We start from the raw sequence: 19839 nt of genomic DNA on the forward strand, positions 1-19839 counted from the left end.
TGAACTTCAGACACTTGTACCACAGTGTATATGTGGCTTGATGTGGGCATACATGGGTACTAGGGCTTGCAGGTTTTGTAAGCAAGCATCTTTAACCACTTAACTGTTGTTCTAGCCCCCTTGAGAAAAAATGGTATGTGTTAGTGTATGCATGTGGAGCCCAGAAATTGACATTGCATCTCTTCCTCCAGTTGTTCTCCACCTTAGGTTTTGAGACAAGGTGTCTTACTGACCCTAGATCTCACTGATTTGGCTAGACTAGCTGACTAGCAAGCCTCTGGTGTCCTCCTCTCCTAACCTTCCCAGGGCTGGAATTACAGGCATGTGCTGGTGACCCAGATGTTTATGTAGGTGCTGGGAATCCAAATTCAGCTCTTCATGCTTGCATGGCAAACACTATTGATTGAGCTGTCTCCCAGCCCTTTTTTTCTTCTTTTTTTCTGAGATCTTAAATAATGTTGTTAAAATCCTTGACTTTTTTTTTAAAAAAAAAAGAAAGAAAAGCTATAATAGTAATGGAAATTAAACATTGTAAACAGGGGCGGTAAGTCATCTTTAAAAACTAGTGTAATGCTGAAATGGGCATGGTGGCACATGCCTTTAGTCCCAGCACTGGGGAGGCTGAGGTAGGAGAATCTCCATAAGTGAGTTCCAGTTCAGCGTGGGCTGAGACCCTGTCTCAAAAAAAGAGCCGGGGGGGGGGGGGTGCTAACACTAATAGGAGCCCCTTTTTTTTTTGAATTTTATTTATTTATTTATTTATTTATTTATTTATTTGAGAGCAACAGACACAGAGAGAAAGACAGATAGAGGGAGAGAGAGAGAATGGGCGCGCCAGGGCTTCCAGCCTCTGCAAACGAACTCCAGGCGCGTGCACCCCCTTGTGCATCTGTCTAACGTGGGACCTGGGGAACCGAGCCTCGAACCGGGGTCCTTAGGCTTCACAGGCAAGCGCTTAACCGCTAAGCCATCTCTCCAGCCCCCCTTTTTTTTTTAAATTTTGCATGTGTCAGTAGCACATTGTGTATACAGGCATGCATTTGTCCTGGCATGCATATGGAGGACAGAGGATAACTTTTCAGGTTTTGATTCTTTCACCTCATTTGAGCAGGACCTTTTGGTCACCACAGCATTTGCCAGGCTCACTGGCCCACAAGCTTCTAGTAGGTTCTCTTATCTCCACCTCCTGTCTTGTAGTAAGTGTGCTGGGATTAGCCACAATGGCTTCCAGTTTTTACTGAGTCTGAGGGATCTGAACTCAGGTACTCATAGCTGTACGGCAGTGCTTTATCCACTGAGCTATCTCTCAGCCTTTTTTACATTTTCAATACTGTTTTCCATTTAGTAAACCATCCCATTCTCAGAGTATTGTTACACTTTTAAAAAACTACTTTTATTATTTACTTATTATGGGGGGAATACTCCAGGACCGCCAGCCACTACAAATGAACTCCAGATGCATGCACCATATTGGGCATGTGGTTTACGTGGGTTCTGGGGAATTGAACCTGGGTCCTTAGGCTTCACAGCTGTACAAGCACCTTAACCACTGTGCCATCTCTCCAGCCCTATTGTAAGACTTCTTAAAAAGACTTAACAGGGCATTAGGGATGTTGCTCAGGAGTAGAGCATTTGGTAGCATGTGCAAATGCCTTTGTTTGATCACCAGCACTATAAGGGGGAAAATGACTCATTAATAAGGAGCTCAAATAATGAAAATAATATTGCTGTTTATTGAGCAGCATCACAAGGTACACCTGCATTGTATCAGTAAAGAACATACCATTGATGTGAGGTGACCACACTATGAACACAATTTATTCCCAAAAGTTGGACAGTGCATGACCATACAGGGTGATTTTGCAGTGGGCAGTTAAAGTAGGCTGGTTCCATTGTACGTTTATTCCTCGGAGTAATCCAGAGTAATATGTGAGGAAGTTGATGCTCAGTGATACCCCAGAGCCACATAATTGGTGCATGATAGAGCCAGGAGTACATTGCCTGTGCTTGACTACAACAATACATGCTTTTAACTGTACTATTTGCTTTTCAGACTTGCCACAGTATATTTGCTAGGGGGTGAGCATATGTGCAGTCATTTTACCAACTGATGTTTAAAGAAGCATTGGAATTTTCAAAGTTAACATTAGTACTCAGGGTTTGCTATTTGTGGGGTTTTTTTTGTTGTTTTGTTTTATTTTTTCGAGGTAGGGTCAGGCTGACCTGGAATTCACTATGGAGTCTCAGGGTGGCCTTGAACTCACAGCAATCCTCCTACCTCAGGGTTTGTTATTTGAACTTGTGGACTTCTGGTCAAAAACTTGCAAATGAAGCCTAAAATGTATTGTGTTGAATATTCATATGACCATGGACTCCTGAGTCAGACTGTCTGGTTTTTCTGGGATCCTGACTTTGCTCTTTCAAAGCTGAATAATTTCTCACTTTCTCTTTGTAAGGCTTGGCTTCTACATTAGTAAGTGGATATAATAATACCTTTTCCTTTGGTGGTAGTGAAGATTATACAGTAAAGCTCTTAAAAGAATCCTGTGCATATAAGTAACCTCTAGACTGTTAGCAATTATTTTAACATTTTGTTTAAACCTTGTTTTGACCCTTTATTTCCATAGGCAGTATGCAGTGTTGCTCCACGTGGTGTGTATGTCTGTGGTAATACCACAACCACCTCTGGTCTGACTGTAACTCTTTCAAAAGATAGTTCCTCTGGTGATTTTGCTTTGGAAGCTGGTGCCCTGGTACTGGGTGATCAAGGTGAGAAAAAAAAAGGCAATTCTTTGTTTCTTGAGATGGGGTTTTCTTATATAGCCCAGGATGCCTCAAGTGGAAATCCTCCAACCTAGGCCTCCCAAGTGCTTTAATTGCAAACTTGCGTCACCACACCTGACAATCTTGTAACCTTTTCCTTTTCAGTTAATTTCTATTTCATCCAGGAGGCATTTCGACAGCACTGTCCTAACCAATGAGTTGACAATGAGTAATACATAATAATGAGAAACAGAGTACTATTATTTTTGTTTATACTCTATAATTGAAACTGATATCATTCATTTTCAGAAGCTTATAGCAGGTCCATGTAGAAATTAATCAGATAAAGCTGGGCGTGGTGGCGCACACCTTTAATCCCAGCACTTGGGAGGCAGAGGTAGGAGGATCACCATGAGTTCGAGGCCACCCTGAGACTACATAGTGAATTCCAGGTCAGCCTGAGCTAGAGTGAGACCCTACCTCAAAAAAACAAACAAACAAACAAACAAAAAAAAGAAATTAATCAGATAATATAAAAGGAGCTCTCTACACTTCCTGTTATAGTTTATGAGAAATCTAGTAATGCCCAGCAAGAAGGATCCTCACATTGGACTTTACCACTCAAGCTTCTCTTTGCGATGCCTTAGGTTTAGTGGAGAAATGTCTCCTGTGCACTGCACACACTCCCGTCCTACTGAGGTCATCCACTCCTTACAGTAGATATGTGCTCCTGTGCACTGCACACGTTCTCATCCACCTGAGTTCATCCATTCTTTTTACTTCACCATGGACCTTCATTATTATTATATTTTTCTGTTTTGTTGGTTGTGGGCTTGTTTGCAGTTTGTTTTGTTCTGAGAAAGGACGTAACTTACAGCTCTGGATGTCTTTGGGCCTGCAGTCCTCAAACTCAGCCTCTCAAACACTGGTATTACAGATGTCTACCACTACGACCAACTGCATTATTTCCACATTCACTGTTGTCAGGCACATTGCTACATCTGATCAAACGTCCCTTCAGGCACACTTGGAGCGCCCTGGTTCCCAGATCATCACATTGTCCTTTGTTTCTTCTCGCTTCAATTGTTGCACTGAGTCAGTTCTAGTTCTTGCTCTTCTTAGCCTTCTTACTGGCTCTTCGTCCCTGGGACTTTGGCCTTTAGGTCTTTGCTTCAGAGCATTATCTAGTCTACTGAAACTTCCAAGATCTATACTTTATTTTCCTTTAAACTCCAGGCATATGTTTTTAAATTTTTATGTTGTTTCTCTATGTATTTCTCAGAGTTAACATATCTAAGGCCAAAATACTCTTTCAAAATATATACAATATCTACTTCAGTGCATCCCAGACCATGACATTGTCACCTCTCATCTTTCTCGTAGGTTAGTATTATGATCTCCTAATTGGCCACATTCACCTCTTACATTTTTGTTGTTGTTTATGTTTATTTATTTATTTGAAAGCGACAGACAAAGAGAGAAAGAGGCACAGAGAGAGAGAGAGAGAGAATGGGTGCATCAGGGCCTCCAGCCACTACAAACGAACTCCAGACGCATGTGCCCCCTTGAGCATATGGCTTACGTGAGCCCTGGGGAATTGAGCTTCAAACCAGGGTCCTTAGGCTTCACAGGCAAGTGCTTAACCACTAAGCCATCTCTCCAGCCCCTCTTACTACTATTTGTTTGTTTTTTGAGGTAGGGTTTCACTGTAGTTCAAGCTGACCTGGGATTTACTATGCAGTCTCAGGGAGGCCTTGAACTCTCAGTGATCCTCCTACCTCTGCCTGGGATTAACGGCGTGCATCACCATGCTCGGCATCTTACTACTGTCTTTAACAAGAAGAATGATCCTTTAAAAATTTATAGGTTATGTTATTATTTCTGTTATATTCAAAGTGTGGAAGCCGAAGACTTAAGGGTAGTCCCTCTGTTAACTCTCAGCTCATTATTACCCCCTGTTGCCCTTTTGCTTTCTCCATAGGTATTTTGACCTTGTATAAACAGAACATGTTATTTTTATGTTTTGTTTGTTTGAGACAGGGTCTCACTGTAGCTTAAGCTGGCCTGGAACTCACCTTGATCCTTGTACATCAGCCTATCTAGTGCTGGGATTAAAGGCATATGCCACCACACCCAGCTGCTCATTGTTTTTGAACAACATGACACAACCAGCATATCACATTCCGGCCTCAGGGCCTGTCTGCTCACCATTCCTTTGCCTGGAATGCTCATATTTCAGATAGTTTGCAAGGTTTTGTTTCTCTGTCTCCTTCATGCTTTTCTAATGTTCTACTCCTAATGAGAGTCCTATGCAATCATATATAAGTAGTTATAAGCTCCCCTATCTTCGTACCTGCAGACTGTATTCTCCTTACATGATTACCTTTTCTTTCCATAGCCATCATTACCTTCCATGTGTTTTGCTTTATGAATTGTCTGTGGTCTGTAAGCTAAGTATAATTCAAGTATCACACAGGCAGGAAGTTAATCTTTTCAGTGTTGTACCCTGCTTGTTTAGGACATGGTACTGGTGTGTAGAAAACAGTAAATATTTGCTGAATTAATAGACCCAATTAATGTTTGGTCATCATATAGCTCATCATAAGTAACTATTTTTGCTAAGGTCCCATATAAGGGAGATGGGCAAATGGAAAGGATATTTATTGTAAAACTGTTAAACCTTTCATGAAGTTGAAAGTGATTGAAAGCTATGCAGATAGTAGCATCTATGATGCTAAGTTACTCCCAGATACATAAGGTAAACACTGTGATGGTAAACACAGCACTGTTAAGATGAATGGGATTTTAATATTTCATGGTGTGTTTAAAATTATCTTGTGTATGGCATATGTACTTTTATGCATGGTGTGTGTGTATGTGTTGAACATGCCCTTTTTGCATACCTCTGGAGGCTAGAGAAGAATGTCACATGTCCTCCTTATTCCTCTTCTGTGATATTTCCTTGAGATGGAGCTTCTCACTGAACCTGGAGCTGCCCTTTGCCCCAGAGATTTTCCTGTCTTTGCTCATTCAGCACAGAGGTTGCAGGTACATATGGTCATTCCCAACTTTTTATGTGGGTGCTTGTGCAGAAGCACTCTTATCCTCTGAGCCATCTTCCCAGGCCAGTTATATTTTTTTAATGTTTTTAAAGACATATACAGAACAAAAAACCCCAAGAATATGCATGGGGAACATGGGCTGTGAAACCCACAACTTTCTTTTGCCTCTTTGCAGAGAATATTTGCTGCCTACTTTGGAAAGTGGCAGCCAAATGAGAGAGTAGCTTGATTTGCTTCCCCTTCCCTAACTCTGAGGAAGTGTATTAGCTACTGGGAAGAGATAAGTGCAGTACTGCCAGGACAAGAGCAGAGGGCAGGGAAGGTTGACTTGACTGAACAGCTCGAACAGGCTCATGTGCAGGGCTCTGTCAGGCGCGGGAGTGATGCCCAGCAGATGGAAGAGCCCGCTCAGAAGTGAGGTTAGGACAAGAGCAGCATGAAGCCCACTGATAGTGCCTCACTTCCTCTTCCTAAGTCTGTAGCTTAAAATATAGGTGACACCCTAGCCTGCAAAATATAGCTGCAAAAGAGAAGTGGGTCAAAATTACAGCAGGGAAAGAATGACAAGAATATATATTCCTACTGTGTTAGAGTAAATAGGCTGGACAGAACAGCCATTGTTCAGCATAAGCAAGATAGGTAACAGCAGTTGTGCAGAAATAACAGGAGGAAAAGGGAATTTAACAGTCTGCACAATAAAAGTGCCCAGTCTAGACAAAATTTTTTTTTAATTTTCATTTATTTATTTGAGAGTGACAGAGAGACAAAGAGGCAGAGAGAAAAAGAGAGAGAGAGAGAACGGGCGCGCCAGGGCTTCCAGCCCCTGCAAACGAACTCCAGACGCATGCACCCCCTTGTGCCTCTGGCTAACGTGGGTCCTGGAGAATCGAGCCTCGAACCAAGGTCCTTAGGCTTCACAGGGCAAACGCTTAACTGCTAAACCATCTCTCCAGCCCTAGACAAAATTTTAATCCTAGTAATAAGTGAAAATTCCTCTTTGTTTTTTCCAGACTTTAATCAGAATGAATTTAATGAAATAAGGGGAAGACTATGAATATACTAGGAATAAAAAATTGATGTCATAACATTTTTATGAAAGTAGCCTGTGAAACTGAAATCGTGACCCTCCAAATGAGAAAGTATGGACATAGAGGAAAGGCTTGAGATGACCACAATAAATACAAAATTAGCAAATTCCCATAATTGAACTTTGAGTAACCAAGGTAGAAAACAAAGACAATTCAGCATAAAGGATAATTGGTTCCGTGGAGTTTGAAAGTTCTAAAAGTAGAGCCAGAAGTGAATTTGAGAATATAAGAAAATCTCCATTGCCTAGTAATGCCTTTGGTTCAGTCCCCAGCACCAAAAAAGTGAATCAGTTAAGTCTTGAAATTTAAATAATGAACGAGCAGTTATTTCTCTTACCTACCTCTGTGCTACCAAGGATTGTTTGCCTTAGGGTACATACAGATGAGTTTAGCCACAGCAAAGCCCTCCAGAAATAATTTCTTAACTGGTATGGGGGGTGGCAGAAAGAATATTAGAGTGTGTGAGCCGGGCATGGTAGCGCACATCTGTAATCCTAGCACTTGGGTAGGAGAGGCCAGCCTGAGACTACATACTAAATTCCTGGTCAGCCTGGACTAGAGTGAAACCCTACCTCAAAAAAACAACAACAACAAAAAAAAATGAACATTAGAAGGTGGTATTTGAGGGTCTCCAGAAGCTTGTGAATTAAAAAAATTTTTTTTTTTAAAGAAACAACCTTCACTCAGTGCTGGCATTTCTTTATTAATATACTTTATTTATTATTTGAGAAAGATGTATGTAGAGATAGAAAGAATGGGTGCGCCAGAGCCTCTAGCCACTGCAAACAAACTCCAGATTCATGTGCCACCTTGTGCATCTAGTTTTACATGGATACTGAGAAATATGAACTTGGATCCCTTGGCTTTGCAGCCATGTGCCTTTACCACTAAGCCATCTCTCCAGCCCAACAGTGCTGGCATTTTTGGTTAAGTAGTTTCTCTGCAAGTGCAGTCAATACCTGCGAGCCGTGTTTGAGTCTTCTGACTTGAACCTGTGCTTTTCCTCCCAATTCATTCTGTTCCACCGTCTCCAAAGACCTAGCTCAAATTGTGCCTGTTCTTGAAACCTTTTCATACTCAATTTTTTAACTATATGCTCTAACTAGGAAACTAATCTTATGTAAGTATAGCTTATCTTACATGACTTTGGAAGTATACTTCAAGTCCTTAAACATTTTGAAGTTCTCATGTCTTCATTTTTGTAACCCTTACCAGAGAGTGAGCGATGAATGAATAATACCCAAAACTTAAATAAGACAAATGTATCATTTTCTGTAAAACAAATAATAATTCACTGTTGTATGACACTTGATAATTTTTTAAAATTTATTTATTTATTTATTTGAGAGCGACAGACACAGAGAGAAAGACAGATAGAGGGAGAGAGAGCGAATGGGTGCGCCAGGGCTTCCAGCCTCTGCAAACGAACTCCAGATGTGTGCGCCCCTTGTGCATCTGGCTAATGTGGGACCTGGGGAACTGAGCCTCGAACCGGGGTCCTTAGGCTTCACAGGCAAGCGCTTAGCCGCTAAGCCATCTCTCCAGCCCAACACTTGATTATTTTAAATAGTGGAAACAGATGGAAGTAATTCTTTATTGTAGAATACTTTGTCTTGTAAAAATTTAAACCTGACAGGTGTTTCTGTCTATATTCACTGTGTTTGTAGGTATTTGTGGAATAGATGAATTTGATAAAATGGGAAACCAGCATCAAGCCTTGTTAGAAGCCATGGAACAGCAAAGTATTAGTCTTGCCAAGGCTGGTGTGGTTTGCAGCCTCCCTGCAAGAACTTCCATTGTTGCGGCTGCCAATCCAGTTGGAGGACACTACAATAAAGCCAAAACAGTTTCTGAGAATTTAAAGTAAGTTTTGTCAAATGCTTATGTGTTTTGAAATACTGGCTTCCTATAAATCAGTAGGAAAAAGATAACTGAGGACATGAATGGATAGTTCACAGAAGTTACTAGTACTAATAAATATGTAAACATGGACATAAACCTTACAAATGAAAACCTACCAGATTGACAGAAATTTTAACTGTAATAATCACTATTAGCAAAGGAGGGGGTAATGGGTTCTTGTTGACAACTTGATATGACTATCAGTGTTGTAAATGGGCATTCTATGTGTTCTAGCCTTTCTGTTTTCAGAAATCCTGCCCATAGAAAGTAGCTGAGTACATACATCTGTTGTGTGGGTGGGTCTTACAGCCTTGTTTATCAGCACTCCCAATCAGAACACTTAAAACTCTAGTAAGACTGAAGAGTAGGAAGTAGCTAGTGTAAGAATGAGGTGCTGTGTATACACTGATGGAGACCACCATGTAGCCTACTTACATAGTGCGATCCTCCTGTTTTCACAAACATTTTTTGTGCTGTGTGTGTGCTTTCTCTTTAAGTTCATTCCATGCAGAGTGGAGAAAGTGTGGCAAAAGGGAAAAGAAGACAAAAGAAGGCCTCCCAGAAAAAGTTAGAATCTGAAGTCTAGTAGGAAAATAGCTTATTTCTGTCCCTCCCTCTCTTACTTCCCTCCTACCTCTTTCCATGTCATTTTTTCCTCCCTCTCTCCATTCCTTATGTCCTTCCTACCCCTCACCTTCTTTTCCTAATGAGGAGCTCACACTGTTACCTATTGCTGGTCTTGAACTCATGGGCTTAGGGAGTCTCCATCTCTGCGCCTGTAGCAGTTGACACTCTCAAGTGTGTCACACTGCCTGGCTGATTGCACCTTGAGGTCTGGGGTATTTTTGTATCAGCACCAGAAATATCAGTATATTCGTAGTTTTTCTTTAGTAAAATAACTTCCAGTGCTATTTTTATAAAGTCCATAAGATCTAGTTGAACAAAATTCAGAACTATAGTGGTCTTTGGTTCTGGTTTCCAGTACTGACATGCTTTGGTGACTTGGTCAAATCACTCTGGATTCATTTTTGGTGTTGAAGTAGAATTCTTACCTTGATTGATGGATTCAAGGAAGATTCATAAATTGGACAACGCATCTTCCCTCTGTTACCCTACTGGGCCTGTAGGTGCCCTCTGTAGGAAAACTAGGTTTTTGTTTTTAATTGGGACAAAGGTACTTTGAGAGAGACACTATTTAATGAGACAAAAGATAAAAGCTTAAGAACTATTTAGCCTCTGCTATAACTTTAACATTGCTAACTAGTGATAATAGTGTGTAAAGAAGAACTCTGTTTTTGATGAGAACAAGCCATGCCCTCACCCTACCAAGGATAAGTAAAACATTCCTGTGCATATGATATTCTTAGACCATGTGGGTCTAATGAATCCAAAAGTTTTATTTCTTGATAGCTTGATTTTTCTTTGGTCCTATATGTGTGCGGTTTGTAAGCGTGCTGTGTAATGTATATGTGTGGCATATGCATGTATGTTTGCAGATGTGTGCATCTATGTCCATATGTGCCAAAGTCAGAAGAGAAGGTCAGGTGTCTTCCATGGCTCTTCCACATTTTTTCTGTGAGACAAAAGTCTCAGTGAATCTGGATCTGCCAGTTTTTGTTCTACTTTTGCTCAGACTGGCTCAGTAACGGACCTTGGGGATTCTCCTGTCTCTGTTCCTACAGAACTATAGTTACAGGTGTGTGTCTCCGCCACACTAGGATTTTTATGGGGGTGCTAGGGATCAGGCTTAAGCCTCCAGCTTGTATAGCAAGTGATCCTACCTGCTGAGCCCTATCCCAGCTCTAACTTTGATCTTTTTTTTTTTTTTTTAAGTTTCACATGGAATTTGAATGGTAAACAAGTGAATAGACAGATTACTAGGCTTTCTGGTTTGGTTTTAATCATTGTTTGTTCTTTCATGTTTCCTAGAATGGGCAGTGCCCTGCTCTCCAGATTTGATTTGGTCTTCATCCTGTTAGACACCCCAAATGAGCAGCATGATCATTTGCTTTCTGAACATGTGATTGCTATAAGAGCTGGAAAGCAGAGAACTGTTAGCAGTGCCACAGTAGCACGTGTGAATAGTCAGGATTCAAATACTTCTGTCCTCGAAGTGGTTTCTGAGAAACCATTATCAGAAAGACTTAAGGTATACATGTTTCTTAATCTTTCAGTTGATTTCTGTTTGTGTGTAATGGAGGTTGGGGCATCAGGGTATAGCATATGCTTAACATGTGTGGGCCTCTGGGTTCAATGCTAGCACACAAACACAAAAAAGATTTATCCCTAAGCTGGGCGTGGTGGCGCATGCCTTTAATCCCAGCACTCGGGAGGCAGAGGTAGGAGGATTGCCATGAGTTCGAGGCCACCCTGAGACAACATAGTGAATTCCAGGTCAGCCTGAGCCAGAGTGAGACCCTACCTCGAAAAACAAAAACAAAAACAAAAACAAAAACAAAAAAAAGATTTATCCCTAGAAATTTACATTATGCTACTAGAATATATATAAACGTGAACTCATCTAATCTAGAATGAGAGCTATAGATCCAGTGGTTGTCTTACTTAGAGAGTGTTATGGTGTCTTACTTACCTTCACAAGTTATTGAAGCAGATTTAATTTGGCATTGTAATCTTAGGCCTTTTTATCATGCTTTAGGTGGTTCATGGAGAAACAATAGATCCCATTCCTCACCAGCTATTGAGAAAGTACGTTGGCTATGCGCGACAGTATGTCTACCCAAGACTCTCCACAGAGGCTGCTCAGGTTCTTCAAGAGTTCTACCTGGAGCTTCGCAAACAGAACCAGCACTTGAATACCTCACCTATCACTACCAGGCAGCTGGAATCTTTGATTCGTCTAACAGAGGTTTTTAAATTTTTATTTTTTGCATTTTTATTTTATTTTTTTGGCTTAAAGAATCTAGCCCTGGTTACACAGGCCAATAATGCCAGCTCCTCTGGAGGCTGAGGCAGAAGATTATAAATTGATAGTTTGCCTAGACTAGAGAAATTCATGACCAGCCTGGGTAACTTAATAGGACTCTGTCTCAAAATCAAAAGTAAAAAGAGATGACTAGGAATATAGCTTAGCTTGTCTAGCACATGCAGTGCTCTAGTTCCAACCCTAAGTACTTCAAACAAACAAACAATAAAAACAGTAAGGGGTGGGGTAAGGGTTGTGTTTCAGTATAATTTCTTTACTACTGACTCAATTTTTCTTCCTATTGACACTAAAAATGCATGAATAAAAGTTTTTTTAAAATTTTTTTTGTTTATTTATTTATTTGAGAATGACAGACAGAGAGAGAAAGAGGCAGAGAGAGAGAATGTGCGTGCCAGGGCCTCCAGCCACTGCAAATGAACTCCAGACACATGCGCCCCCTTGTGCATCTGGCTAACGTGGGTCCTGGGGAATCGAGCCTCAAACTGGGGTCCTTAGGCCTCACAGGCAAGCGCTTAACCACTAAGCAATCTCTCCAGCCTAAATAAAAGTATTTTAAGAAGATTCAAATCAATATTACAGCTTATTTTTTAGGCATAAGGCAGATTATTTGGTAAGCAATGTATATATTTTCTTAATGATATTTATACTTAGAGTCTAAAAAGTGGTTAACTAATATTCTGGGATTCTAGAGTATATGGGAGCATGTAGTATATTGAATATCTTGAATATGTGATTTGATCATACGATAGGTCTGTAAGGATAGTGCATATTTTCTTACCAGCAGTAATAAATTTCACATTGTGAAATGCAAAGAGGACTTTGGCAGTTCAAAATAGTTGAGGTCAGGTGTTAAGGGTTTCTTGCTAGTAAAATCTGATTAGCTCTGTTTTAGTTTTAACAAACTGCTTAATTATGATTTGAAAATAAAAAGCAAGGAAAAACCAAGTATTTTTCATAACCAGATCTGTTGAAATGAACACTCAGAAAAAGATGCTAGTAAGAAAATTAATTTCACTTAAATAAGTTATTTTTTACTTTCTAATTAAGAAAATGCTCTAAAAACTTTTTATATTACCACTTTTCTCAAGGCAGTTTCTACATAGAATAAATGGACTTAGACATAACTACACATAATGCAAAAGTATCTTTTGTACTTTAAACAGGCTTGTTTTCATTCATAGGCACGAGCAAGGTTGGAATTGAGAGAGGAGGCCACTAAAGAAGATGCTGAAGACATAGTTGAAATTATGAAATACAGGTAAGATATGCATTTCCGCTTTTTTATTGAAGTATAACTCTAATAATTATTTTTACTTTTAAAAACTTTTTTGGATGGGCTTGAGAAATGGCTTTGCAGTTAAGGTGCCTGCCTACAAAGCCAAAGGACCCAGGTTCGATTCCCCAAGACCCATGTAAGCCAGATGCACAAGGTGGCACATGCATCTGGAGTTTGTAGTGGCTATATGCCCTGGCGCAAGCATTCCCTGTCCTTCTTTCTGTCTCCTCTGCCTCTCACTCTCTCATAAATAAATAAGTAAAATATTTAAAAGAAAAGTTTTTTGGTATTACTTTTAATGCATGTGCAAGATGTATTTTGATCATAATCCCCTCCTGTTACTTTGTTTTGTCTCCCTTCCCCCATGCCCATTCCACTGAACCCCTTCTTTCCAACTCGTCCTTCTTTCTACTTTGATGTCTTTTTTTTTCTTTTTATACTTCCTTTATCATTCATGATATATTGAAGGGCCTAATATTGTGCAGATAATGAGTGTCCCTGTTAGGTCATAAATGCCATTTTATGTCCAGAAGACAGTGCCTTTTTCCTTTCTTGACATGTTTTTGTTAGGTAATTTCTATTTCCTCACAGATAGATAGATTGTTTTCTAGTTACAGATGTTCTGGGATTTGCTTCACATCAGAACCAGTTTCTTTGCCCAGTTTGTTTGTTTGTGAACTTAAATAAAATTATAAGGGTTAACAGTCCCACTTGAGGCTGCCGCAAGTCTGTTGGCTTCCCCTTGCAATAAACGCCATGGATTGTGCTCTGATATGCTGTGCAGTGGTTCTATAGCAATGGCAAATGTAGTTCTGGCTTATTAGTAGATACTTTGTAGATACTTTCTTCCCAGTTGCTAGCTTTGATAATGATACTGAGTTAAGACTACAGATTCCCTTACTCTGAATCTCATAAACTGAGGGCTTGACCCAGGAATAAGTCATTTATCAGTCTATGCTACATGGCTGATAGGGTCAAATGGTGTCTTTCATGATACCCCCAGGAGCAGATTCATCCTTCACCCTCAAAACAGAGTCAAAAGCTGTTTCCACAATGAAGTTCATCAGGCAAGGGACAGTCTTAAAAGCTTCTGTTTCCTAAAGTATAAAGTGACTCACAACCCAATCTTACCAGAGCACAAGCTCCAGAAGCCACCAAGCCCACTAGAGAAATTCATCCTTAGAGTTTTCTCTAGAGCCACCCTTATTACCACAGTCTTTAATAGCTAGTGTTCTCTAGAGCCACCAAACTAATAGAATTATATATCATAAAGGGGAATTTTTAGATTGGCTTATACTATGTGGGCTGGACATTCTAGTGATTGCTGTCTGCATTGTGATGAGTCTGATGAACCTAGTTGTTGCTGTCACCCTGACTAATCTGATACTAACGGTCTGGAGGGTTCCTGGGAGAGCAGCTGATCTCAGTCTACATTGGAAGAGCAAAGAAGCTGGCTTCCAGTGTCAGGAGGGATGACAGCAAGGGTAGATGCACACACCAGCAAAGGGCAAGGGCAGCCAGGCAAAGAGACACTGCTTTTCCTGGAATTCCTATATATGGGCTACTACTGGAAGACCTGCCCCCTCTTGGAGAGTGTCTCCCCTACCTTTAGTTTATTTGTCGTAGAAATGCCCTCACAGACCTACCCAAGATGGTGTTTCTTTTACTTGATTCCTGATGTAGCCAAGTTGACAGTAGAAACTGACCATCATTCCTTGTTTCCCTTGACATGGTATGGACTACATTTCCAGAGCCCAGAATCATGGAAGGCACATATACTAAATGTACTACATTAATTCTAAACTTGGCCCTAGGAGTCACCATTCACTCTTTAAATTTGCCAGTTTAGAGTGTTTGTGTCTTTAGCTTTACTAAAAATTTGCCCTTAATGTAGTTTTGTAACTATAAAATTACTTTTTTAACTCAGAAGCAGAAGCCTTTGTAAGAAGATCTAAACTGTGACATAGTTCATCTGAGTTTACAGAGTATATATGTAGCTGTACATTTTTCACGTTGATGTTTTTATTTTAGCAAACATTTCACATAGGTTTTCTAGTAAAATTGAAAATATTCTAAGAAGACAAAGAGCATTACATCACATTCAAAGGGTTAAGATTATTATGAGTCTTTTCCATTGGAAGAAAGTAGCTCAAGTATTTTTCAAATCTGACGCAGGGTAGCATTGGTTAAAAATCCCATATGTGCTACTCATTAGCTGTGTGACATTTGGCAAATCATCTAACCTCACTTGCCAAGGCTTTCTGTCTTTGTCTGTAAGATGGGTATAAGAATTCCTAAGTCAACCGGGCATGGTGGCGCATGACTTTAATCCCAGTACTTGGGAAGCAGAAGTAAGGGGATTGTTGTAAATTCGAGGCCACCCTGAGATTGCATAGGAAATTCTAGGCCAGCCTGAGCTAGAGTGAGACCCTACCTTGGGGGGAAAAAAAATTCCTGAGTCAAAGTTGCTGGAAGGATGTCTTTGGCAAATAGGTGTAACTAAGGTAAATATTCTCTATTATTCACTTAAAAGCATTTCTGACAATCTTTTTCCAACAAAGAATATGCTGGATTGCTTTTGAAGGCTTTAGAGAACAATATATTGTATTTCAGGAGGAAAAGCTCATCTATTTTAGTGTTTTATCACGTATTATACGCTTATTCAAAGGATCTATATTCTTTTTCCAGTTATGTTTATTTGTACATGAGTGTATGTGTAAGGGCACACCAGGATCTCTCCTGCTGATGGTGACACATGTGGCCACTTAAAAAAGAAATTATTAGCCAGGCCTGGTGGCGCATGCTTTTAATCCCAGCACTTGGAGGCAGAGGTAGGAGGATCACCGTGAGTTCAAAGCTACCCTGAGACTACATAGTGAATTCCAGGTCAGCCTGAGCTAAAGTGAAACCCTACCTCAAAAAAGCAAAAAAAGAAAAGAAATAATTTATTTATTTGTCAGCGAATGAGCATTCCAGGGCCACTTGCCATTGCAAACAAACTCCAGATGCATGTGCCACTTTGAATATTTGGCTTTACGTGGGTACTAGAGAATCAAACCCAGGGCATCGGACTTTGTAAGCAATCACCTTAACTCCTGAGCCACACTCCAGTCCCCCACTTTTTGCTTTATGTGGGTGGCTGGGGAATTGAACCTGGGCTGGTAGGCTTTGCAAGCAAGTGTCTTTAGTCACTGAGCCATCTCTCCAGCGCTAGGATCTGTGTTTCTCTTTGTAAGGTTTGTTCTTTCAGTATAGGCTCTTACCTATTTCAGGTAACATGATGAAGCTTTATTGTTAGTAACTTTTCAAGATCATCTCTATGAGCTCCTTCAGAACAGCGGTTATATCTGTTATGTTCACTAACATGATCCCATTGCCTTACAGGTGACCAGTATATATGTGGTTACTAATGCCTGTTTAAAGAACAGCTTTGCTGTTAACCTGACTATGAGGTTTCATAATGTTCTTTGCCCACATGGGATCAGCAGTAGAACTAGATTAGAAGCTGGTTGGTTGTATCTGTAAGTGATGTTTTCAGACTTCCAGCTAATACTGCCCAAGTGCCTTTTTTCTTTCTTCTTGTCCCTCTCATTCCCTGTATCTCCCCCACTCTTTTCTCTCTCTGTATAAAAACAAGAGAAAGCAGCCGGGCGTGGTGGCGCACGCCTTTAATCCCAGCACTCAGGAGGCAGAGGTAGGAGGATCACCGAGAGTTCAAGGCCATCCTGAGACTACATAGTGAATTCCAGGTCAGCCTGAGCCAGAGTGAGACCCTACCTCGAAAAACCAAAAATAAAAAATAAAAAATAAAAAAAAAATAAAAACAAGAGAAAGCAGAGAGAACTGGAAGTGGAATCTAGCCATCAGGAGTACTGTAGGTTAACATTCATTCCTATTGTGAAGCACCTTTTCTTTGCCAGAGATTGCATTGGGAAATAACACATCTTTACGAGTGAAGTGTAAATTTATGTGTCCAGATTTTTTTCACAAGCAAAACAAGGTGTTTTGAAATTTATTGTAGCTAATCAGCTCTGTGTTTTTATGCATTTCATATTTACAAATTTCTTATTGGAATGGTCTCCATATCCCTGGCAGGCCTGGTACTTGCTGAGTATTTCAGGTTATTCTTGAACTAATGGCAATTCTTCTGCCTCAGCCAATAAAATGCTAAGATTACAGGCATGCTCCACCCCACTCAGCTAATAGTTTCTTTTTTTTTTTTTAATATTTTTTCTTTATTTATTTGAGAGCGACAGACACAGAGAGAAAGACAGATAGAGGGAGAGAGAGAGCATGGGCGCACCAGGGCTTCCAGCCTCTGCAAACGAACTCCAGACGCGTGCGCCCCCTTGTGCATCTGGCTACTGTGGGACCTGGGGAACCGAGCCTCGAACCGAGGTCCTTAGGCTTCACGGGCAAGCGCTTAACCGCTAAGCCATCTCTCCAGCCCAAGCTAGTAGTTTCTTAAAAGTAGTAACTGTCCAAATAGTCCATGCCCTACTGAATTTCACAGTGGCCATTCTATAAACATATCTGAACCTCACAGCTACTTCTAAAGTTTTCTTCTTATAATCTGAAAGCCTAGTACAGCAATTTTTGTAGCTGTGCCACACTGAATTATTTTCCTCTTCCTTTAAGCATGCTAGGAACCTACTCTGATGAATTTGGGAACCTAGACTTTGAACGCTCTCAACATGGCTCTGGAATGAGCAATAGGTCATCAGCAAAAAGATTTATTTCTGCTCTCAACAACATTGCTGAAAGAACTTACAATAATTTATTTCAATTGCACCAACTTCGTCAGGTTGCCAAAGAGCTGAACATTCAGGTATGATAAACTAAATAGTTAAAAAAATCATGTTTTTGTAATAATTTCAGGGAACCATTATTGAAGCGTATTAGGGAAAGTAATTTATTTAAAATTCATCTTTCTAACTAGGAGAAATAATCAGGCTCCAAGCTTTCCTGACAGTTCCTGTGGCAAGTCATATTAATGTCCTGCCTGTTTCCTCATTTGTTAAACTGACATGATTCCACCTACTCTTCCTACAATAGGGTTCTAGCAAAAACCAGTGTACTTGCACTTTTAACACCTCAAAGAATTTATATGTAAAATTACCCATTTAATGTTTACGTTAAGGCAAGTATAGGGCTCTTTCCATGTGAGAGTGCTATAAAAAGTTCAGTAAGTATATACCACTGCTTTAGAGAGGAACTGGAAAAGTCCTATTTGGCGTCTTGCATTAATGGGATGACTCTTGGTATTTGCTTCTAGGTTGCTGATTTTGAAAACTTCATTGGATCACTGAATGACCAGGGTTACCTTTTGAAAAAAGGCCCAAAGGTTTACCAACTTCAAACCATGTAAAAGAACTTGCTGAATGACCAGGGTTACCTTTTGAAAAAGGGCCCAAAGGCTTACCAACTTCAAACCATGTAAAAGAACTTTACCAAATTAGGGCTTCCCGTCGTTTATTGACATTTCAAAACCGTTTTAATAATAAACTCCTCTCTTCAAAAGAAAAAAAAAAGGTCTCTGAAAAATGAAACACAAGCACAGTAACAGTGTTGGATATGGTCAGATAAGAAATGGTAAAGTTAGCTGGGTGTGGTGGCACACGCCTTTAATCCCAACACTGGGGAGGCAGAGGTACAAGGATTGCCGTGAGTTCGAGGCCACCCTGAGACTCCACAGTGAATTCCAGGTCAGCCTGGGGCTAGAGTGAGATCCTACCTCGAAAAACCAAAAAAAGAAAAAGAAAATAAAAAGAAATGGTAAAGTTATGTATTAATGTTTATAATTGCCCTAAAAAGTTAAAAATAAATTACTTATTTTATCTAAATGATGTGAATTTATACTTAATATTTTTGACCTGTCAGTGTTTATTAATATTTATAGTCTTACATATGAGAAGTCTTATTAGAGTAAACATAAGCAGATGAAGGCTGGGAAGATGGCTCAGCAGCTAAAGGCACTTGCCTGCAAAGCCTGGGTTCAATTCCCTGGTTCCTATGTAAAGTCAGATGTGCAAAGTGGTGCATACATCTGGAGCTTGTTTGCAGTGGCCAGAGACCCTGGTGTGTCCATGCTCTTGCAAATGATGTTTTTTAAGTGAGCATATATTCTAGTAAAACTTCCTTTTCTTTTTTGTTTTGATTTTACTTACTTGTTTATTCTTTTTAAAAATTTTTTTTGTTTTTATTTATTTATTTGAGAGTGACAGACAGAGAAAGAGGCAGATCGAGAGAGAGAGAGGGAGAGAGAGAATGGTTACTCCAGGGCCTCCAGCCACTGCACATGAACTCGGACGTGTGTGCCCCCCCTGTGCATCTGGCTAATGTGGGTTCTGGGGAATCAAGCCTCGAACTGGTCTCCTTAGGCTTCACAGGCAAGTGCTTAACCGCTAAGCCATCTCTCCAGCCCTGTTTGTTTATTCTTAAGACATGGTCTCCCTATGTAGCACAGACTGTGTTGGAACTCACTATGTAGGTCAGATGGGCCTTGAACTTACTGTATCCTGCCTCAGCCTCCCCAGGGGTCATAGGCATGTGCCATCAGGCCCGGCTGGCTTCCAGTGGTCCATTGAGTATAGGAATGTTCCAGAGTCTCAGTTATAACTGTGTATGTGGGGCAGGGGGTACAAGAACAATGTCACAGGAACAAGCCGACCTTACAAGAACAGAGATAACGGGACAGGAGCATCACCACAAGTTCACGTTCAATTAAAAAAAAACAAACCTATTACTGGGGGATTAGAGAGATGGCCTAGTGGTTAAGGTACTTGCCTATGAAGCCTAAGGACC

General features: G+C 40.4%; 1 protein-coding gene across 4 annotated transcripts in view; it reads left to right on the forward strand.

Moving 5' to 3' along the window:
• The window catches only part of Mcm8 (minichromosome maintenance 8 homologous recombination repair factor), a 45716-nt gene extending 27122 nt beyond the window's left edge, over positions 1 to 18594 (forward strand). For 3 of the 4 annotated variants that reach the window (XM_045157696.1, XM_045157695.1, XM_045157697.1), the window contains exons 13-19: positions 2628 to 2769; positions 8581 to 8776; positions 10745 to 10964; positions 11472 to 11681; positions 12941 to 13017; positions 17674 to 17863; positions 18311 to 18594. In XM_045157696.1, coding sequence (XP_045013631.1) covers positions 2628 to 2769; positions 8581 to 8776; positions 10745 to 10964; positions 11472 to 11681; positions 12941 to 13017; positions 17674 to 17863; positions 18311 to 18403 — 1128 coding nt within the window. In that variant the 3' untranslated portion in view covers positions 18404 to 18594. The remainder of the gene's footprint in view (positions 1 to 2627; positions 2770 to 8580; positions 8777 to 10744; positions 10965 to 11471; positions 11682 to 12940; positions 13018 to 17673; positions 17864 to 18310) is intronic. The other variant, XM_045157698.1, reaches the window with a different exon arrangement.
• Positions 18595 to 19839: the final 1245 nt, after the last annotated feature.

The sequence above is a fragment of the Jaculus jaculus genome, chromosome 8 (genome assembly GCF_020740685.1).
Source record: "Jaculus jaculus isolate mJacJac1 chromosome 8, mJacJac1.mat.Y.cur, whole genome shotgun sequence".
NCBI lineage: Eukaryota > Metazoa > Chordata > Mammalia > Rodentia > Dipodidae > Jaculus > Jaculus jaculus.